The following is a 24554-nucleotide window of genomic DNA, read 5'->3' as shown; positions in this document are numbered from 1 at the left end:
TACTTTCCAATTTCTTAAAACCATCATATTCCTTCACAGGTAAATTTCCTGATGAGAGTGATGGAGTGAAGGAACTTGTTTTTCTTATATGGGCTATAAATTAAAAAAAAAAAAGACATTAGTTATCATATAATCTAAGATTTTTAAGATAAGCATAATACACATATCAATTTTACTTATCAAAATTAAAATTTTAAATATTAGAATAAAATAATGACTTTCAAATGTCCATATTTTGGTATATTTTATTCATTCATTCATTCAACACACACTCATGCGGGTTCTAAGATGTATAAGATACATTTTGTGACCAGTTTGTTACAAGAGACCAAGGAAGAAAGGAGGGAAAAATCAAGTAAAGATATACTGCAGAATGGAAAAAGAAAAAATAAAACATATAGAAAGAGAAAATTTTACAGACTGCCAACCTTGATTTTTGTACCTTTACAGCTACATATACAAATACAGAAAAATTCATTCATTCACTCAACCAACACCAAACAACCACTAAAAAGCAGACAGTGCTAGGAACTGGGTATACAATGACAGAAAAAGTAGTACTTGCCTTTAAGTTGCTTAAAATTAAGTTGCATAGCAAAGGAAGCTATCAAAAAATCAAAAGGCTGAATACTAAATGGGAAAATATATTTGCAAATGATATATCTGATAAAGGGTTAATATCCAAAATATACAAAGAACTCATACAACTCAACATCAAAAACAAACAACCTGATTAAAAACTGAGCAGAGTGGGGCTTCCCTGGTGGCGCAGCGGTTGAGAGTCCACCTGCCGATCAGGGGACACGGGTGTTGGCCCGGTCCGAGAAGATCCCACATGCCGCGGAGCGGCTGGGCCCGTGAGCCATGGCCGCTGAGCCTGCGCGTCCGGAGCCTGTGCTCCGCAACGGGAGAGGCCACAACAGTGAGAGACCCGCGTACCGCAAAAAAAAAAAAAAAAAACAAAACAAAAAAACTGAGCAGAGGACCTGAATAGACATTTTTCCAAAAAAGACATACAGATAGCCAATAGGCACATGAAAAAGTGCTCAGCATCACTAATCATCAGAGAACTGCAAATCAAAACCACAATGAGCTATCACCTCACACCATTAGAATAGTTATTATCAAAAAGACAAGAAATGACAAGTGTTGATGAGGATGCAGAGAAAAAGGACCCTTGTGCTCTAATGTTAGGAATGTAAATTTGTGCAGCCACTATGGAAAACAGTATGGAGGTTCCTCAAAAAATTTAACGATAGAACTACCTTATGATCCAGCAATCCATTCCCTGGTATTTATCCGAAGAAAATGAAAATACTAACTCGAAAAGATATGTGCACCCCCATGTTCATTGCAGCATTATTTACAAGAGCCAAGACACGGAAGCAACCTAAGTGTCTATCCATAGGTGAATGGAGAAGTTTTTTTTATATATATACACATACATACAATGGAATATTATTCAGCCATAAAAAATGAAATCTTGCCATTTGCAACAATATGGATGACTCTAGAGGGTATTATACTATGTGAAATAAGTCAGACGAATACCATATGATCTCATATATGGAATCTAAAAAACAAGACAAGCGGAACAAAACAAAAACAGACTAATAAATACAGAAAGTAAAAAGGTGGTTGCCAGAGGAGGAGGGTGTGGGGTGGTGGGAGAAAGAAGTGAAGGGGATTAAAGAAGTATATACCTCCATTTATAAAACAAATAAGGCACGGAGATGTAATATACAGCATAAGGAATATGGTTGATAATACTGTAATAACTTTGTATGGGGACAGATGGTTACTAGTCTTATATTGGTGATTACTTCAAAATGCATGTAAATGTCAAATCACTACACAGCATACCCAAAACTAACATAACATTGTGCATCAATTATATTTCAATAATAAAAAACCCTGCCCTAGGGCTTCCTTGGTGGCGCAGTGGTTGAGAGTCCGCCTGCTGATGCAGGGGACACGGGTTTGTGCCCCAGTCCGGGAAGATCCCACATGCCGCAGAGCAGCTGGGCCCGCGAGCCATGGCCGCTGAGCCTGCGCGTCCGGAACCTGTGCTCCACAACAGGAGAGGCCACAGCAGTGAGAGGCCCGTGTACCGCAAAAAAAAAAAAAAAAAAAAAAAAAAAAAAAGAAACCCTGCCCATTAGCTCTTCTCAACAACAAAATGTAAATAATTTACAGCATTTACCTACTAAATGTTATTAAATTGAATTATTTCAAAAGCATTATAAATAGAAAACCTGATAAATTTCTGGACTTCTTATAGAACACACTTGCTTAATAATGTGTAAGCATCATTGATATAATGTTGACAAAGTTGGATGGTCCAACAGAAAGTGCATAGGTTTAAAGTTTCACATACATGGGCAAGAAGCCTAGCTCCACCACTTATCTGGCTTTTTGACCATAGGCAAGTCACTTAGCCATGCTGAGCCTTTTTCTTATTAAGTGAAATAAAGATAACAACAATTACCTCCCATGGTTGTTGAAAGGATTAAATAATATATCAAATGTAAAGTAAATAGCACAATGCCAGTTAGAAAAATATGTCCTCAATAACTATTAGCTCTCATTCAAATCCATTTCAAATATAGTGATAACAGAACACCAAAAAGCCTGGAATGCTCACTTTGTTTTACATTTTACTCCTTACTATAAAAATTAATATACTGACCTTCTACTTATTAGTAAAAATTAATGTATTCCGCTTCTAATTCTATAATGATTCTCACTTATCTTTGAGAATTTGATAAAAATGATGAACTTCTTCCTCCCCAAATGCCACATATATACACAGTATTTTGCATCAATTTAGGGACATTAACAGATTCTCTGAAAGCTAGATTAGAAACTATATTCTAGCTGGCTGTTTAAAATAAAATTAATTCAAATTAAATAAAATTAAAAATTCAGTTCTGGGCTTCCCTGGTGGTACAGTGGTTAAGAATCCACCTGCCAATGTAGGGGACATGGGTTCAGGCCCTGGTCCGGGAGGATCCCACATGCCGCAGAGCAACTGAGCCCATGCATCACAACTACTGAGCCTGCGCTCTAGAGCCCGCGAGCCACAACTACTGAAGCCCACGTGCCTAGAGCCTGTGCTCTGCAACAAGAGAAGCCACCACAATGAGAAGCCCGTGCACCGCAATGAAAGAGTAGCCCCCGCTCGCCGCAACTAGAGAAAGACTGCGCGCAGCAAAGAAGACCCAACGCAGCCATAAATAAATAAATAAATAAATAAATAAATAAATTTAAAAAAATTCAGTTCTTCAGTTGTACTGGCCACATTTCAAGTGCTCAATAGCCACATGAGACTAGTGCCTACTGGATAACACAGAAATAGAATATTTCCATCATCCCAGAAACTTCTATCAGAACTGTTCTGGAGTATTAAAATGGTATGATAGGTAAAACTATTTTTCTCTGTGCTTCTGTTTTGTTTTGTTTCGTTTTATAAAATATCTAGGTATCTCTGTTTGAAGCAGATTCCCAAGAGGGTAGAGGCTGAATATTTTGTCTATCACTGAATCTCTAGGGTCCAGCACATAATAAGCATTCAATAGGTATCTAAGAGCTGACATTATAATTTTGTTTTGGTTATATTAATCTAGCAAAAATTGACTAAATTGGTAAAGACCAGAGCTGAAAGCTGTGAATACGAGCATATAAATAGTTAAAAAAAAATTTTCTAACTAGCAGGTCAATTTATATGTACTGCCAACTGATAAACTCCTGAAGCCAGTGAGGGCTACCTACGCAGACTTTAAATTTTTTTAGCTATACATTTTGGCTAGATAACTTAAGCAAAATTTTAAGCCCTGTCCACAGCCTATTCTATTCAAGAACAGGAAAAATACATATTTATAGCTAATTATTTTTCATTATTCCTATCTGGGTTTTTTCCCTAGATAGAGCAGTTGGGTAACTTATTTTTAAATAGTATGTATATATTAACAGACTGTCATTTTTAACAAAAGAAACATTTTAAAAATTCACCAAAGTTTTATAACTTAAAGATTATGGCATTAAGATTTTAGAAAATCTATTTCTTTTAAACACATCTTGAAATCAAGACAAAATTGCTGCTATATACAGAACAGTAAAAGGTCTAATAATAATTTTGCACTTACACTGACACATTTTTTCTAATGGTATATTCATCCAAATCGTCATCAGAGCTGCTATCAGTTGCATCAGAATCCAGACCCTCTTCAACATGAGACAACAGCCCTGTAGCAGACAGTGCAAATCTTTGGATTTCTGCAGCTGTACACCGTGCAAAGCCATTTTTTGTATCATTCCACAATTTATTCTCTGCAGTCAATAAGTTGATGTCTGGTTTAATTTCAGTGCATTTAGGTAAACTGTTATCCAAAATTGTGGTAGGTTCATGAAAAATCTTCATTTTGGGGAGTTGATGTTCCATAGAAAATTTCATTTGCTGACCACAGTGCTTAACAACATGCTTTGCCAGGAGCATCTGCAAATGTTTCTGAGTTCTTCTAGCTTGGCTAAGTAAAATTTTCTGTTTGCTTACACAATGAAGTAAACGAGCATTCACTTCCTCCTCTTTTTCAGCAGTTGAGGAACTAATAGGCACGTTTGAGTGGTCAGGCCCAATTTTGTTTTGAGCACAGTGCAATAAACCCTTTTTAATCTCAGCGTCACTATCTTTATCCAAAAGTGCATTCTTTTGGTACCACTTACAGTTTTTCAGTTGTCCTTTATCTACATTAGTGTCTTTGGTTATATTTGAATCCAAAATAATTTGTACATCTGTCATGCACTGACTTTTGGTATCTGACAGAGGTTCCTTTTTGATGAACTCTTCAGAATGAGAATGACAGATTTTACTGAGCTGAATGTTGCTACCATTACACAGTATGTTTTTCAGCTTATTGCAGTGGGGTTCCCCTAATTTCTTTTGTTTATAATTCTCACTGTATTTATTTAATGTAGCATTAGAACTCATTAAAAGAACAGTCTGGTAATGTTTTGAAGACTGAGAGGAGCCAAAATGTTTTAAATTCACAAAATTAGTGCTAAGAGTAGGTTCAGGAGTTGGAAATCCCAGCATCTGAGAGAAAGTGTCTCCTTTTAGCTTTTCATCTACCGTTCTTGGACCTTCCATGTATAGCATCTTGTCCGACTCCATGGTACTTGGTAAAGATGAAAAGCAGATACCCTTTGTTGCTGCCTCCCTCAGAGCTGGGGTCATGGCGAATCCTGCAGATAATTACTGCAAACCTAAAATAATGTAAAAATAAATGATCAAATATCAAGAAAAAAGTTTTATACTTTCCCCAAGGGCAACACTTTCAATGTCTCTGATTAAAAAGTGAATGGAACTAAATTCCTCCTCTATTTCCCAACTCCTAACATTATCTTTGCTCTTTGCTAGCTCATAAGGAATTCAATAAGGACTATTCTCCATTCTGACTGTGGGCCTAACACCCAAAACTCAAATGAAAGTTGCACAGTGCCTAGTATTTAAGAGTTAGACAAATATTTGGGAATGCAATTACATCTCACGATTCCATTTTTTGGACAATGTTTGGTGAGAGTTAAAAGAAAAAAATCCAACCTGGGATTCATACTTGAAAATGTGAGTCAATCCCACACTTTCAGCCAAAAGTATTATTTTTATAAAGTATAATAAATTGCTCAAAACCTTCATTTCTCAATTTAAACTTCACAATCTGAACAGTATTAATAATAACTAAAATGTAGGAAATAAGGTAATAAGATATAAGTGAACTGAAGTACAAAAAACGTATATAATTGGGAATTCCCTGGTGGTCCAATGGTTAGGACTCTGCACTTTAATTGTCAGGGTAAGGGTTCAATCCCTGGTCGGGGAACTAAGATCCCACAAGCCTCACAGCACAGCAAAAAAAAAAAAAAAAAAGTATACAATTTCACAGGTGCTAAAAATAATGTGGTAGTAAAAACTAGCCTAACCTGCAATGTGCAAAAATTTTTTTTCTGAAAAATCATCTTCAATCATTATTTTCCTTTTCACAAATGGATAGTCATCAATTATCATTATAGAAGCTCTTACTCCTGCCTGAAAAATAGGGGGGAATGTAACAGATGACACTAAAGATTAATTCCATAATTAAACAAATTTTATTTTATTAAAAAAGTATAAAACCATATATTCTGACTCATAAAAAAGTTAATCTAGTACTATTAAAAATTATAATGAAAAAATTATGAAGATTGAAGAGTTAGTGAAAAAATTTTTCTTCATTAACAATTAAAAGTTTTTGAAGGCACTTTGGAACTATGACACTCCATAATTTTTGTTTCAATGCACATGACAGTTAATAGCCATTTGAATGGCCACACTCCCATACTTGTATGTCCCCAGGAGGTAGCTGTAACTCTACACCCTTCATTCTTGTTTAAAAACACAGAACCTAACGCTGATTCTTTGCAAAGACTAATAAGAATGATCAAAAGGAAAAAAAGGCACAAAAACTTCTATGCAATTAAAATAAAAATCTACACACAGGGTTAAAAGCAAGTGATAGACTAGGAGAAGATAACTGCAACATATATCAATAGACAAAGGATTAGTATCCAGAATATATTAAGAACTCCTAGAAACGGGCAAAGGTTACAACAGTCGGACACTTCAGAGATGATGACATCCAAATGGTCATTAAACATATACTCAACTTTACCAGTAATAAATGAAATGCAGATTAATAATGCAAGAGACCAGTTTTCTAATCACCAAACTGAAAAGAGGGTAAGTCTGAAAATATCACTTACCATGGGAACATGGGTAAATAAGATTTCTCACATCTGTTTCAACTATAAATTGATTCTATAATTTGACAATAATGTGGAAAATGTGTTTGTCACAGGTGCACAAGAGATCAGTGTTTGTATGAGCAAAACACTCTTTCAAAGTAACCTAGACATCTAACAGTGAGAGAATGGATATTAAAACATGATGGAATACTAGAATAGCAGTTTAAAAAAAATGACCTAGATCTATATGTATCAATATGGACAAACCTCAAAAACAGAATAAAGTTTAAAAAAAAAGAAATGGTGCAGATTATATATAGTATGGTACCATATAAATAAAACACAAACACAAAACCATACCATACTTATGTACATATACATGTGTGTGTTTATGTGTTTACAAGAATAAAAGACGAACCAGAAAAATACCCACCAAAGTTGTAACAGTAGTTGCATCAGGTAAGTTCCATGAAACAGAACTAAGAGTGGTGTTTTAAGAGGAGCTGAATTTTAACTACAATATTTTATTACTTGGGGGAAAAAGATTAAATGAAATATGAGCAAATGTTAATCGTTGTTAATCCTGTGTGATAAAAATAAATGTTTGCCTTTTTTATATTTTACTGTATAATGTCTCCAAAAAAATGTAGATTTCTGTATAATTTTCTGTCTTAAAATTTATACACTTTTATATATTGCCTCAAAAATAATAAATCTTATATATAACAGATTTTCATTTATTCTAAATCCAAAACAAATAGGAAAACAAAAATAACCATAATATTGGGTTTTCTTTTTAAAAGTATATTTTGCACTCTACTTTTATGAGAAATAGAAAAATAATTATAAAACAAGCTAGCATTGGGAAATTTTTTTTCAAGACTCGGTCTGTCACTTGATCACTCAATGACCTATAACTTCTAATTTATGAACATCTACAATAGTATTTAAATAACTACATTGCTCTCTGAGAGAAACTGCCCTAATCACAGTTCTCTCTGAGGTAATCATATTCAAAAGATATTATACTCTATCTCCTCCTTACCCACCTTGTCTCTTTCAAAAATTTGAACAGGGTGCTAAGGATATAATCAAAGTGGCTAGCAGCAGGGGCAGAAGGTGAAATAAGAAGAAGCAGTGGAATTCATCTTAGGCCCTGGATAAACTAAAGATAAGGAGAAACTAAAAATAAGAAGCAGAAAAAAGATACATAGATTAAGAGATAAGAAATGGAGTTGGTAGAAAAAAGAGAAGGGAAAGAAATGTAGACATTGACAGTGGCTAAGGAACCTTTATGGTAGAGAACTAGAATAAAACATACACACAAAAACTCTGGTAAGATCTCTAGGGCTTACTTGGTATGATAGGCAGCTTCTAAAGTGATCTTAATAATACCCATCTCCTGGTATTCATGCCTTTGTGTAATCCTCTCCTCTACAGTGTGGACTGGATTTAGTGATTTGCTTCTAGCAAACAGAATACAGCAGAGATAATGGGATGCCACTTTCAACATTAGGTTACAAAGATACTGTGGCCTCCACCTTGTCACCCCTCTCATTCGGGAGCACCAGCTGCCATGTTGTGAGCTGGGAAGACCCTCACGGCAAAGAACTATTGTCTTCAGCCAACAGACATTAATGACCTAAAGCCGGCCAACTAGCCATGTGAATGATCTGAGAAGCAGATCCTTCCTCAGTCAAGCCTTCAGATGCCTGCAGCTCCAACCAACACTTTGACTGCAGCCTTGTGAGAAACCTTGAGCCAGAGGCACCCAGCTAAGCCATGCCTAAATTCCTGACCCCCAGAAGCTGTGAAATAAATGTTTTAAATTTTGGAGTAATGTATTACATAGCAATAGATAATTAACACACTTGGATATAAAGATTTGGGGATCCTGGACTCTGGAAGGCCCAGCCATATCACAGTTCCTATTCTAGGATTTCCATGAAGTTCTTCTGTATTCTACTCCCGACTCTATCCTTATTAAAAAACCCTAGCCTGAAAGTCTCTCTACTTTGCAACCAAAAGAAACTCAGGAAAATAACTATTTCCTATTATTAAAAAAGGTTAAATTATGTTCATATAGTTTTAGCATAAAACTCAAGTCCATTTACTCCAATTTTTTAAAATACCTAAATATGTAATCACTGTGTATAAACAAGGCTTACTAACTGATCCTTCTAAACTCTACCACTTCTGACTACCTCCATATTAACGTAAACAACTACACTTATTACTAACATTTCTAAGATCTACAACTGCTTGGATTTTTCATTATTTGTTAACTAGTATGTTGTCAAGACGCAAAAGTATCTAACATATAGCAGATACTGAATTAATATTTGTTGAAAAATAAGTGGTTGCCATTATACTTAAAATCCAAAGTTTTTCTTACCATGGCCTACAAAGTTCTACACTATCAAGTCCCTGACTACTTAGCCTCCTGTAACTATCTCTATGGGTTACTGCACTCCATAAACACTAGCCTCTGTGTTATTCTTGAAACACACCAAACAAGTCTTTGCTTCAGGACTTCATATTTGCTGGAACAATTTTCCACAAATAAGATAGCTAGCTCCCTCACTTCATTCATGTTTCTGCTCTACAGTCACTTCCTCAGAGAGTCCTGCCTTGATTAATTATTTAAAATAGCTTTAGCCCCTCACTTCATGATTCTCCATTCCCCTACACCGTTTTATTGTTCCTCGGGGTGCTAATGTCAGAACCTGACTTTATATTACATTCTAGAAAGTAATATAGTCTAAGGGCAGAACTCAATTTTGTTCAATATTCTAATCTGCAGCACTTAAAACAATGTCTAGCACACAATAATTGTCAGATATTTGTTGGCTGAATTAATAAACAGAGAAGAGAGTTATGATTTTTAAAGGTATTCCAGAATTTAAGTAGTAACAACACCTATTTCAGTTATTATTTTTAAAATAACTGTTACAAACACAGCAATATATAAAAAGAATAATAAGTCACAACCAAGTATGCCTTCTTCCATGAATGTAAGACTGGTTCAACATTTTAAAAAAATTAATTATTGAAATTCACCATATCAAAAGACTAAAGAAAAAAAACAAATAAAAAGCATCTGACAAAATCCAGTATCTGTTCATAATTAGAAAAAAAAAAAAACTCAGTAAATTAGGAAAAGGAGGGAAATAGCTTAACCCGAAAAAGAGTATCTACACAGAAGCCTAGAGGCCGCTTCATGGTTAATGATGAAAGACTGAATGCTTTTACTATAAGACTGGGAATGAGGCAAGGTGTCTGTTCTTATCACTCCTATTTATCATCACATTAGAGGTCCTAGCCAGTGGAACAGAAGAAGAAAAAAGAAACAAAATGCATAGAAATCTGGAAAATAAAAAGTAAAACTGTGTCTATTCATTGATGACATGATTTTCTACATAGAAAATCCCAAGGGATCTATAAAAAAAGCTCCTAGATCTAATGAGTTTACTAGGGTAGCAGACATAATAAGGTGAAGATACAAAAATCATTTATATTTCTAGATACTGGAAATGAAAAAAACAGAAATAGAAATTTTTAAAATAATATTAATTCCAATAGCTTAAAAATATGAAATACTTAGGTATAAATCAAACAAAAAATGTGCAGGAACTACACACTGAAAAAAACAACCACCAATGAAAAACAATCAAGTAAGATCTAAATAAATGGACTGACACATTGTGTTCATGGATTAATTATTCAATATTGTTACAATGTTAATTCTCCTTAAACTGATCTATAGATTCAACACAATCCCAATCAAAATCTTGGCAGAATTTTTGCTAATATCAACAAGCTGATTCATAAATTTGTATGGATAGGGAAAGCAACTACAATAGCCCAAACAAGAAAAAGAACAAAGCTGAAGGACTCATACTACCTACTTACAGTAGTCAAAATAAACATAGATTGGCAAAAGAATGGACAGATAATTAGACAGATAAATAGAGAGCTCTGAAATAGACCCACACATCTATGGTCAATTGATTTTTGGCAAAGATGTAATGGCAATTCAATGCAGAAAGACTTAGTTTTTTAAAAAACAAATGATTCTGGAACAATAAGGCATCCATATGCAAAATCCTGAGCCTTAACCCACACCTCATACCTTATACAAAAATAGTCACATGCATCAGAATGGATCATAGACCTAAATGTAAAACTTAAAACCATAAAATGTCTAGAAAAAAATAGGAGATCTTTGTGAAACTGGGTTGGGCAAAGATTTTTTTTTAGCTATGACACAAAAAACATTCATAAGAGAAAAAAATTGATTAACTTGCACTTCCTCAAAATTAAAATAAACAATAAAATAAACATTTAACAACTATTTAAAACATAACAACTGAGGAGCCTTTGACATAAACATACAGAAGATAATATGTCTTGGAATTAGTGGAAATCAGACGTGCAAACTCCTGAAAGTCACTGAATTTACCATTCAGGTTAACTCTGAATAATGGTCTTGACCATTATACAGTTTTAAACTGTAATTATTTTCAATGGTATATTATTTCATTTTTACACGTAACAGACAACTGGTGAGAGGAAGAATGCATAAGGAATACTGATTTGAGAGCATAAAATAATTCTGCAAATTCACCTGAAGATATCTCCATTAGTTCCATAACTAATGATCAAAATTATTTTATAGCATCTAAAAGGTATCTCCAGTATTTCAGAAGCCAACTTAAGACAGTGAGAATAACTAACCACAAGTAAGACCATCTGGTTTTCATTTGGGTATAAATCCATCCATACCACAATGAGTTATAGAGAAGTACTTGTGAATGACAGCTGTAAACCTATTTCATCTTTTAAAAACAAAACAAATAAAAATTTTCCAAAAAATATGGAAATTAACCAGTTGACTTTTTAAAAGCAGAAAATGAAGAAATGGCCAACATTAAGTCATAAATGTAGTTTTGTCTATTTTTGGTAGAAGCTGGATTTTAACCTCCACTTAATATATATTTGATCTAAGATCAAACATTCAACAGTTCAGTTAACACATATTTATTGAGAAGTATGTAAGAGACACTAACCTAGGTACCAGAAAGATTGTAGACAGCATGACAAATAAGGTTTCTATTCTCACAGAGCCTACATTCTAGCTAGCAAATGGTAGATAGAGAATATACAAACAAGAAAACAAAAAGATCAGAAGTAAATAGGGTTCTCACAGTGTTTTTATAAAAATAAACAAAGTAAAGTAATAGAGCATAACTACACTGCAGTAGGAGCTAATTTAGATTTGTAGATGAAGGAAGACTTCTGTGTTGGCGACATCTGCTCTGAGACTTGAAATGACAATAACAAGCTAACCAAGGTTTGGGGTAAGAGCTTTCCAAGGAAAAAAGACAATTAATAGAAATCTGTAAAGCAGGAATAAATTAGGGGTGTTTGTGGAACAAAAATTACAAACTTGTCTAGACATAATGAGCCAGAGAGAGAAAGGAGCTCAGGATCAAGCCAGGGGGTTCACTCACATTTATCTGAACAAAGGAAGAGGTGTTACAAAGGAGGAAGAGCCCTAAGAGGAGACTTAGAAAGTCCAGTTAGTGGGACTTCCCTGGCAGTCCAGTGGTTAAGACTCTGAGCTCCCAATGCAGGGGGCACAGGTTTGATCCCTGGTCAGGGAACTAAGATCCTGCATGCTGCACGGTGTGGCCAAAAAGTAAATAATTTTTTTAAATGCACACTCCCATTCATTAAAACGTTAAAAAAAACCCCAACCCCCCCCCCCAAAAAAAAAGGAAAAGAAAGAAAGAAAAAAGAAAGTCCAGTTAGTGAGAGAAAAGGAAATTCCAGAGTGTAGGTAATTGAGATTCCAAAGTGTTCAAAAGTATGTTAAAAAGACATGGGCAGCTCTATCAAATGCCATAGTGAGGTCAAATAAAATGAAGATAAAGAAGTGACAGATGATATATTACTTTCTAAGAAATCTGTTGAAGAGTCTTGCTTTTTCTTAAAAGTAAAGAAATACCCCACTCCTGCTTTTACTAGCCTTCCATGTGGGGGAAGGGAAATACCTAACCCCAGCCCCATGTAGCCATCCTATCCCACCTAAGAGGTGGAAAAATCTGTGAAGCATTTGTGAAGTTGGGGCACAGCCTCCCTAAAAGACAGACTTAATCACCAGACTACAGAATGCTTCCTGTATACCTCACATCTTACTAAAGACCTATTTACTAAAGTTCCTTTTACTAGGTATATCATGTCCCCTCTTTCAAAAGGAAATTACAAGGCATACTAAAAGACAAAAAACAGTTTGAAGAGACAGAGCAAGCATCAGAACCAGATTCAGATATGAGAGGAATGTTGGAATTATCAGACTGTGACTTTAAAGAACTTAAACAAATTATGATTTTCTAAGGGCTCTAATGGAAAAAGTAGACAACATGCAATAACAGACGCATAATGTAAGCAAAGATATGGAAATACATGGGAATTCTAAGAAAGAATCAAGAAGAAATGCTGGAGACCAATAACACCATAACTGAAATGAGAATGCCTTTGATAGGCTCACTAGTAGACTGGACATGGCTGAGAAAAGAATCTCTGAGCTTGAGGATATGTCAATAGAAACTTCCAAAATGAAAAGCAAAGAGGAAAGAGACTGAAAAAAAAAAACAAAAAAGGAACAGAATATCCAAGAATTGTGGGTCAACTACAAAAGGTGTTAACATACATGTAATGCAAATACTGAAGGTGAAGAGAGAAGAAATATTTGAAGAAATAATGATTGAGAATTCCTTCAAATTAATGTCAGACGTCAAGCCACAGATCCAGGAAATGCAGAGAACACAAAGCAAGATAAATGCCAAATGAAATAGCACATGTCATTCAATAAATTAAGTACTGTATTAAAATTATATTACGTGAAATTATATATAATAGCCAATAGTATGCTTAGAACAAATAATAGTTCATTAAATTTTTTTCTACTAAAAGTTATTTATCATACATTTTTCCCATTAGAATGAAAGCTGCATGAAGGCAGGATCTGAATGTTTTCATGCACTGCTGTATCCTAAAATACTGTTGGGCACATAGTAGGCCCTTAATAAATATTTCCTCAATAAATACCATCCAAAATAATAAAATCATTTAAAAATTTCAAGGAAAAGGATTCATATTTTATTGTGAAAGGAGTCTTAAGGCTAGGAAATATTAGTATAGAACATTGCTGTCCAATAGAAATATGAGGTGAGCTAAATATGTAATTTTAAATTTGCTACTAGACATATTTTAAAAAGTAAAAAGAAACATATGAAATTTGAATTTCATTGTACCCATTATATAGAAAATATGACTCCAATAAAAATATTGGATAAAAATATCTTTATGAGATATGTTTATTTTATGTGTGCTAAAGTCTCAAAATACAGTGTTTATGGGCTTCCCTGGTGGCACAGTGGTTGAGAGTCCGCCTGCCGATGCAGGGGACACAGGTTCGTGCCCCGGTCCGGGAAGATCCCACATGCCGCGGAGCGGCTGGGCCCGTAAGCCATGGCCACTGAGCCTGCGCGTCCGGAGCCTGTGCTCCGCAATGGGAGAGGCCACAATAGTGAGAGGCCCACGTACCACACACACAAAAAAATAATAAATAAATAAATAAAGTGTTTATTCTACATTTAGCACAGTCAATTTGGACTAGTTGCATTTCAAGTGCTCAATAGTCATATGTGGTTAAGGATTACTGTACTGGACAGTATAAAGTATACTGTACCCCTAAAGTAAACAGGAATCAACCATTAACTAAAATATTTCAGTCCCAAAGTTCTTAGCCAAATACTGTTTAGTATTTTTAGACACCTATGCTTAGGTTATACAAAAAGAATGTGAAAAAAGCAAATCCTCAAACAGTTTTCTAAGCATCTTGTTCTTCTTATGAATATTCAGTTTCCAATTATTCTGGTTTCTAATTATTCGGTTTCTAATTATGCACATATTGGGTCGAAAAAAAGTGTTTGGATCTTACCTAAATCTAAGAAATTTCTTTCTAGCTGCTAAAACACTGTATTCTATTTACTCTCGGCACCACTATCATCTTTCCCAAGATACTCAAGGAAAATAGGTCCTTTCTGTAAAAAGAATTTAGTCAGTCCATGATATAGGACTTTAAAGAAACTGGAAAGAATAAAACTGAGAAAAAAACAACTAAACTTCCTTAACCACAACATACAGAAACTAAAATAGTAAGCTAACAGGATTTAAGAAGCAAAACTGCAAGAAATCATATCACCCTTTCAAAGAAAGCAACCAGACAGATTATTCTGATTATCTGTTAAGAGGCAATAGTTCTAGATAATCCAAAAATCAATTATATTTCCTGGGCACGAACTTCACTTTCATGTTGTACAACAGAGTTTTCAACCTGCATTCCAATTTAAGTAAAAATAAATTAATAATTCCTTAGCACATCCACAGCCCAGAAATTTTAGGGGTGGCCAAAAAAAAAGAAAACCGAAAAAAAAACAACCACCAAAACCCAAAACCAATCCATTGTAAAACTATTACAGATAATCCACCAAGTAAACAACCCTATAGCAAAATTCCAGATTTCAATATATATACATTTTCTTAGAAGTATCTTAAAACACTACCAACCAGAGAGAAAATTTCAGTAACACAAGCCAAAGTTTATTCATTTAAATTACAAACATTTAAAAACTACAAAGAATCAAAACAGTTTTTTTCTTTTTGGCTATATTAAATTTCATTATTATAAATCAAATTCAGAAAAATGGGGGAATTGTAAAGTCAAGTCTATACTACAAATTCTAATTTGGGGTCTACAATTTAATCCAAAGAACATTCATTGTGAATTAAGGAAGAAATTAGTTGCTCTGATATTACCTTACTAAAAATAAGGAGCCTTGCCCTGTTGTCTCCAAAATGCTTCCATTAGTGACTTAATCTTTAAGGTTTATAAATCATATGTATTTATGAATTTAGCATTAATTAAATGCAATCTGGTCCCTTGGACATCATGAGATATAGTAAATACCATCATGTCATCCCTCAAAAGCTGCATGTACAGTGAGGTAATTATAACAATAATTATTGGATTGATCCCAACACTAGTAACCAGGTCTTTACAATTACTATTCAGGTCACATATACCAAATAATTTTTGGCATACGGTCTAAAGAAAATCAAAAGTTAGCTAATCTAGTCTATCCTCAGAGCTGAAACTAAGAATCTAGACAATTATAAATAAGAACCACTCTTCCTCCTGAGAATGAACATTAAAAATTAAAAACCAAATCTGATTTTCCACCCCCTAAAATAGTACTTCAGATTTGACTGACTTACATTCTAGCACACACATGTATATTCCATATAGTCCATGGGGAATATCAAATCAATATCTACCCTCTGAACATTAAATTTACTCTTTCAATTGAAATCTGGATAATCCCAATTCTCTTCAATGCGGTAACATAAACTAGGAATAAAAGTATCATAAAGAAGGCAGATTCATCCTTAAGTTAAAAGAAAGTGAAAAGACTACCAACAGCATTTTGAGAGAGGGGAGAACCCTGAAGCAGAGATAAATATTAAATTATTTCTGCACTTACAACTTTAATGTGTTTCAGATAGCTGATCCATTATAAAAAAAGAGAAGGAGCAGGAAAAAAATTCTTTTAGCAAAATTTGAGCAGCTCTTCCAAACATTACTGAAATATAAGGGGACTAAAAGTTTCTAATTTGTAACTCATAAAGTTAAATTAAGTCAATTAAGTCAATAAAAGTAATGAGAAAGAGTTTACACTGGTATAATTTTATTCCTCAAAAATATAGGAATTACTGGAAGATACTAAATACACTGTTGTGTTTTCAAGATCTCTTTATGCCACAAATGGGCATTCTCAATTTACAGCAGAAAACACTGTAGTAATTGGCATGACCAAGGTACAGTTAGCTCAGTACTTTCTATTTCAATAATGTTTATAGCTAGAACTCCTTCCACTTTGAAAACTATGCCTAAAAAGGAATTCTCTTTGAAGACTAAAGGAATTTAATTAAAGATAAAGCCACTTGGGTGGCCACATAACACATCAAACAGATCATACTTCAAACTTCAAGCGGAATTATTACTATTCAGTTATAAATGCATGACTCATAGGAATATAAATGAGTCACTTTTTTCTGTGTACATCAACTTAGATCCAGAAATTTACGTTTAGATTTAGCACTATCACATTTGCTCGTTATATACATTTTGGCTCCAACTTAATTTCACGTGGTTAAACACTGATTAATGATCTACTGCCAAGAAAAAAAAGTTTTTTAATTACTTTAAACAACATGCTTGAAGATTCTTGATCTTATAGGATTAGAAATAAACAATTAAAAATTCATTAGAGATATTAACAAAGCCTTAATATTACAAAAGATTGCATTTTCTCCCAATTCTGCAAGAGAACCGTCACATCCATATAGAAATAAAATGTTCCTGAAAACGTAAAAATATTACCAAGTATTAAAAACTTTCATTATGAATCGTTTTCAGATTTTCATTACAGACTGTCTACAGGCAAGTACGATATTACCGTTTTTATTAACACTTGCTGGTTTATTTATCCCACACAGAGTAACAAAAGTCTCAGTTCAGTGCAATCTCTTCAGAACATTTAAAAGGGAAAAAAAGGTAAATTTTTTGGAAATGAATACACCTTCCTTGCCTTTCTAAATCAAACATACTGAAAGTAATGTAGGATTGTATTGATGACTGAGTGTCATCATTATGTACAGTATTCCATTATAGTCCTGTGATATAGTAAGGACTTTAACGATAGAGGTATAATAGACAATATGCCCAAAGTCAGTAAACGGGTTGCTAATTTCCTATTAGCTGACACTGCAGGTGCAAGCAGTCTCATTCTTTGCTGTTTATAACTTGAGGAACCCAATCAGTAAACAATCTTCTAAACCTGACAGAGACAGCTTTCGGCCTCCTTCAACTATTAATACAGCACAGACAAATGTAAAAGGACAGGAAGAGTGATAAATAACTGAACAAGTAAAAATTACATATGACGAATAAGGTTAAAGGCAGTAAAAGATGTTAAAGGTAATTAATAGTTGTGCTATCAAGAACAATCTGAATAATGAAACAAAGTAACTTTAGACAGTAGGCTTTTTTTCCTTCAAACACAGAAAAGGCTACAAGTGAATATGGAACAATTAAAGTGAAATTTGTAAGTGAATTCCACACAAGGTAGACTATTTCCTTTATTCACTCATCCGAGTTATTATGATAAATGGCATCAAAACTGGATGGAGTTCTTGGATAATGCAGCAGTTGGACAATGGGAAGTCACGAGAAGACAACTGTGCTAAGATCAGTGAGGCCCCACCTGAACGGAGAAGTACTCAAAGTAATGAATCAAACAATAATAGTATACTGCCAACAATGTACTCCTAAATTGAGTAAGACAAGCAAGATATAATTTCCTGACCTTTCAGAGGTCAAAAAGATAAATATTAATAGTCAAGTTGCAAGTATTTATTGAGCACCCACTATGTGATTTGCAGCACATCAAATATGAAACATATTTATCTTCCTCAAGCAGCTTCTAAGACAATAAAACACATGTATCATACACACGTGAAAAAAAAATTTTATGCTAACGAAAGCAAGGTTTTTTTGTCTTATTGCTAATCCCAGATGATGAATAAAGATGTAATGTGAGGCATGCTCATACATTAGATGAGTGTTAAACAATATAATACTCTGGGAGGTAATTTGGCGATGTTGCAAGAGCCTTAAAACACAAACACACACACACACCCCACCCCCACTCCCCCAGTAATTCCTTTTACAAATCTAGGGGAAAATTTTCCAAAGAAAATGTAAAAGGCTATTTTCTGTAGTGAAATTTACATCAGCAAAACATTAGAAACAACTCAAACATCTACCAACAGGAAAAATTTTAAATATGAAAGTTACATGATATAACATCGAGTTGCCAAAAATAATTTTTTCAATGACTAAGGACATGGGACTGTTTATGAGGTAAAGTTAAAATGATACCACTTTTAGGAAAAATACACAAATACGCATAGGAAAATAGTTAAAAACACAAATTATTTGTGTTTTTCTTATTTGCACCCATCTTCATTTTCCAAATTATAAGATTTAAAAATAATAATTATTATTTGAAAAGGCATATATCACACACACACAGTAAATGTAAAAAAAAAAAAATCAGTGACAAAATCGGCCTAGATTAAGAAAAATTTCATGTAAAAAATTAACCCAGAAGGGCTGGGTAAGAGAAGTAACGATAATCTATCTAGATTAAAACTATGAGGAAATGGTAGCAAACTTGACATTGATCTGATTAAGAAAGTGGAAAATGACAGAGAATCAAACATAATAGTTACAACAGATTTTGAAGATATTCAAATATATCTTATTTCATGATTCATTCATCGTTTATATTCTTCCAGCATGCTGGCTTAAAAAAACAACTGACTTTTGTTATAAAACCGTATTACCTGTCAATTTCTGTATTTGTAGTGCTGGTAAAGATTATAAATCACTTTTACTAACACAAAACATGTGATTCTCATAACAACCTCTTAAGGCAAGGACAGCATTATGAAACTATTTACAAGAGGAAACAGATTGAGATCGGAGAGGTTGTAACCTGCCCAAGAGAACAGCTAGTGAGAATTGGAAACAGCCGAGACCACTCACTGCAAAGCCTTTCTCAAGCAATCCGCATTCCAGAACACCAGGTTTTTCGCTAATGTTTAATTATTTTTTGAGCCACTTTTTCCTAGTCTAAAACACTGTCGGTTTTGCCTGCAGTACTGGTAAATATCTCACTTAGCTTTTATTGCTGATAAACCTGCCCCATCTGGTCGAAATTTAAAATAACATCCTACTGACCCAAACTCAGCACGAAGTTAAGCAAACTGGTTAAGGAAAGACGAAGAAAGTAATCCTCTTAAATCTCCCCAGCTGACTGAAGTTTAGGTTATCAAAAAGTAACGTGCTCCCCACAGTTCAAAAAGAAAGAAAGAAAAAAAAAAATCAATCCCCGCAGACCGCTGATCCGAGGGGAAGGGACAAGTGGGTCCTGCCCGGAGCAGAGCGGGCAGCGAACGAACCAAATACTAATTCTCTCGGAGTAAGAAAACATTACAAGATCCAGCCAGTGCCTTCCCTCTCGGCTGGAAAGCTAGCCTCTTCCTTTCCAGTAGTTTCTTTAATAACCAGAACATAGTCTTGTATTTCTTGCTACCAAACACCACGTATCCTCAAATTTTCCGGCAACATCAATCCCTTCGGCACGCAGAGAAACGGCACAAACGTGGCAACACCATTCCTCAACAATTCTCTAGATTCTCCTCCATCCCACGTAATTCTAAAGGCCAAATCAACGTCTGCCTGAAATAAAGTGAAGATAATTAACTAAAACAAAGGTCCCATCTAACGCAAACAACCCCGCCTCAAAGCCTCCCCAAAACAGCCGACACCACAACCACAGCCAGCAAGGCGCGGCCAGCGAGGCAAGGGGCGGGCCCAAAAGACCACGTGTCCTGCCCTCTGCGCACGCGCCAGCCAAAACAAAAGGGAGGCTTGCCAAGCCCCTCCCTTGCCCCACGTGACCGCGCTTAGATCCGCCCCCGCCCCTCCCTCCACCCCGTCCCTCCCCTCGGCTTCTGCCAAAGCTGTTAGGTTTAGCCGTTTAAATTTGGCTGCGGTCCGACCCCTGCTGTAGAGCGCAATCCGGTGCCGGGACGTAGAATCCAACAGCTCAGAGGATTCGGGGTGAGAGAAAGGGCTGCCGACCGGTCGCCTGGCCCGCAAGTCCACCCAGCGGTCTCCTTCGCTCTCCCCTCCCGCGCTGCCGCAGTCCCCGGCTGAGGAGACCCACCCCGCTCAGCCCGCCGCTAAGACGCCGGCCACTCGCCTGCTGGGGCGCCCTGGCTCCCCTCCGCCGCCGCACCTTCGGTCCGGCTGTGGTGGGGTTTGCTGAGGTGATCTCTAGCTGCCCGCCCGCCTCCCCCAACCCGGGGCGCCGCTGACTCGTATCCAGAGCGCGTCCCGCTCCCGCCCCGGCCGCCGCCGCCGCCGCGGTTTAACAGTCCGCCAGCTGCCCGCAGCTCCGGGCGGCTCGGGGGACGGAACCCTGCCGTGATGGAGGGGCAGTGGGCGGGCCGCGGCGCCGGCCAATGGCAGCGGGGGAGGGGCAGCGCCATGCAAATGAGCTAGGGTGGCGGGGAAACCCCGGCAGGGGGCGGGGCCCGCAGAAGCGGCATTGAGCGTCTGGAAGCGGCTGGAGGTCGGCGCCTGAACGCTGCTGCATAGGGGCGGGCGGGTTCCGCGCTGCTCCTGCTTCCTCCTTCTGCGGTCCCTGTGCCAGCGGGGAAAAACACACACACCCGGGCGACTTCCCGCCCCTGCTTTGCTATTTCTGTACCACCCTGACAGCAAAAACAAAGCGAGAGGAAAGTCAGGTTGCCTTACGCTCTGCCGCCCGCGCCGGCTCCTTGGCGGCCAAACCATCCCGCCCCGCCGCCGGAGGGGCAAGTTTTAACAAAGCTCTGTCGCTGTTGCCAAGTCTCTACGTGTCTGTGCGTTTGCATTTCTTTGGGCTCTGCGCTCAAATCCAAAGTCGTAATTCTGTACCACCCCCGAGGGGCCCTGAAAGAGGATGGCAAATCTGCCTTGGATCTAGCTGAGTCGTTTTATAGTAAAAAAAAAAAAAATCAGTAAGGGTCAGCTCAAACATTTAAAAAATCTGTATAAAGCTGCTTTGAGTAGCGTTGGAGTTAACTCCGTTCTGCAGTAGCGCAGTCAAATAAATTGATGGAGTTTTACGCGGAGATAGTTGGCCAGGGACACAGAAAAACATCGCTGGGAGTTTTGCACCTGGCCCAGCACTCCGCTCACCACGAAACTACACCTAGGCATTTACCCAGCCACGCAATTTGTGTGTGTGTGTTTAAATAACTGAGCACTAAATATAGCTCCTTAGGCTGTAGACGGATTACAGGCTTTACTAAGCAACTAATTTACACATGGAATCATTTAGGGAATGAAGCGCACTAAAATTTTAGATCCACAAAGACAAATGCCCTTATTTCTACCTTATTAATAGGATAAGATCGGGGGGGGGGGCGTGGAAAACAAGGAACTGGAGTTTTAGCAAAACATAAGACATGACGCAAATTACTGGAATTGGAAAATAACCGGCTTGTTTTTGGTCTTTTTAGTAGACTGTGACATAACTGCAATGATTTTTATGACAAGCTGCATTTATAGGAGATAATACTTTTTAAGAATCGCTCAAAACAATAATCGCACCTTCATATGGGGTAAGGGAAGTGTTTCAGAAATCGATTTACCATCATTGGAATAAAAATTGTAAGTGAATGATGTGTTGTGAAAATAATTAAATCAACAAATATTTATTGGATATTCAAAGGAAGGGCTGTCGTATCCCTGCAGTCAGAAATACAAAAATGAATAAGGCACTAAAATATTTTTTTTAATGAACAATCTGAGAAGTCAAGCAAGTGTTATGATAGTTCACAGAAAGATTTTGTATTTGGTCTGGGTAATTTAAAGGACTTTAGGCAGTGAAAGAAGGAAGGCATCAATAGTTCAGAAGATAGTATCTTTGAGTTTGAGTAGAGGTGTAAGAGATGACACTGCATACTCTATTTTTTTTACCCCATTTAACCACATATTAAGGACATTGTCCCTTGACAGTGCATATTATTCTAAAGCATGACTTTAATATTTATAGCAGATGCATGCCAGTTTTCCAGAGACTGTAGAATACCAAAGCTCCTTAATAGAAAAATTGACATACTGAACTTTGTCAAATTGTTTTCTATATTATTCATTCAGCAAAAGTCTGAAAAATGCATGTAGTTAATTTTTAAACATCAAGGATATATTGTTATTCAGAAGGTACATTCAAAGCATTCTGATTTCCAAGAAAAAATATAACACTGGCTAGGAGACTTCCAGAACCAGCAAGAACAAGGAGAAGGGAAGGGCACCATTCTTGCTGACAGAATTATTACCTATCTGGAAGCATTTAAAAGTGTCCAGGTAAGCAGTATTATAGTGATTTCATGAGATAATCTCTGTCCTCAACACTGGTTTTTATTCAGTCACTCCTTTCACTCAGGAAACGTGTGCAGCACTTAATATACAGCTGACATTATGATAAATGCTAGTGATACAGAAGAAAGATCATACCTAGTCTTAAGTAGCTCACAGCCAAGAAGAGGTTACAATTACAGCCTTTTCTATCCCCCTTCTCTGCTCTGTTTTTCTCTATGGGATTTATGACCATCTAATGTAACACAGATTTTCATTCTTTTGTTTTTGTTGTCTTGCCTTTCTAAGTAGAATGTAAGCTCCATGAGGTCAGGCACTTTTGCTGTTTTGCTTATTGCTGTATCCCCAGAGCCCAGGACAGGACCTGGCAGATGTAGGTTTTCAACACATATTTGTTAAATGAATATATGCATTTAATTCTCACATTCTGCAAAGTGAGTGTTATATTCATTTTCCAGGTGGGAAAAAAAAATACTCAATGAGGTTAGATACAGTAATATATATCGATTCTCACACTAAAAAATGGCCAAATTTGGGATTTGAAAAACAGACCTGTCTGGCTCCAAAGCCAGAGTTCTTTCCCCACTACCTCTCATAGAATAGAAACCTAGTTTGGAAGCCTGAACTATTATTCCTCTATATTTCCATACCCAGGGCAACTGTCCTCCCCTGTCATATTCTAGTATATTTAATTCTTTCTTTTTATAATCATGTTTAAAAAGTGGAATAGGTAAAGTAGCAGGGCTAAAGGTGATAATTCCTATTCAGGAAAGATTTAGCTTTAACTAGCCAGGATCAACAGACAAGCAAACAAAAGGTAGGGATACACAGCAAGAGCTATAGGATTCTTAGAACAAGGGCAGGATACAAGAGTAGTCAGAACAGGCCCATGACTTTAGAGGGACCAAAAGATGACTCCCTGTGTATACAAATATGCATAGCACCTTTATCCACAATAGCCCCAAACTGGAAACAACCCAAGATCCATTAAATGGTGAAAAACCAATTGTGGTACATCCATATAATGGAATGCTACTCAGCAATAAAAAGAAACAAACTGTTGGTACATAGGACAACATAGTTGAGTCTCAAACAGTATGCTGAGTGAAAGAAGCCAGACACAAAAGAAATATTTTGTGATTCCATTTATATAAAACTCTACAAAAGACAAATTTAATGCATAATGACAGAAAGGAGATCAGCAATTGCTTAGGCTTGGAGTATGGGGAATTAAGGGGGAAGGGTATATGGGGTAATGGAAATACTCTCTATCTTGATCATGGTGGAAGTCAAATGGGTACGTGCATTTGCCAAAACTCATCAAAATGTACACTTAAAACAGCTACATGTTATTGTATGAGAATTATACTTCAATGAAGTTGATGTTTAAAACAAGGGCTCCTTGAGGAAGGCTGTGACTCAGAAATCTCAAGGAGTTTTAAGTCCAAAATGAAGACAGGCAGAAAAATTAAAAACTAGTCTGCATCAGTTACGATGCACAGTCTGTGTGAAATGCATTTGAAAGCCCTAAATAATGATGGCTTAAAGACACAGGGGTTAATACTCTCCGCTATAACATATTTTATTGATTCTAAGACACATTTTTTCACAGTTTAACATTTCTGAAATCAGAGTGACCTCAGTGTGGATG

General features: G+C 36.2%; 1 protein-coding gene across 6 annotated transcripts in view; it reads right to left on the bottom strand.

Moving 5' to 3' along the window:
* The window catches only part of KANSL1L (KAT8 regulatory NSL complex subunit 1 like), a 145850-nt gene extending 124976 nt beyond the window's left edge, over positions 1-20874 (bottom strand). Inside the window, exons 1-3 of one of the 6 annotated variants that reach the window (XM_060016173.1) lie at positions 19315-20395; positions 7211-7307; positions 4146-6082 (exon numbers count right to left, since the gene is read on the bottom strand). In XM_060016173.1, the coding sequence (XP_059872156.1) occupies positions 4146-5233 (1088 nt within the window). In that variant the 5' untranslated portion in view covers positions 5234-6082; positions 7211-7307; positions 19315-20395. The other 5 variants (XM_060016169.1, XM_060016171.1, XM_060016175.1 and 2 more) reach the window with 5 other exon arrangements.
* Between the last annotated feature and the right edge of the window lie 3680 nt (positions 20875-24554).

The sequence above is a fragment of the Delphinus delphis genome, chromosome 7 (assembly GCF_949987515.2).
Source record: "Delphinus delphis chromosome 7, mDelDel1.2, whole genome shotgun sequence".
Taxonomy (NCBI): Eukaryota; Metazoa; Chordata; class Mammalia; order Artiodactyla; family Delphinidae; genus Delphinus; species Delphinus delphis.
This window is presented reverse-complemented; position numbering and strand designations above follow the sequence as displayed.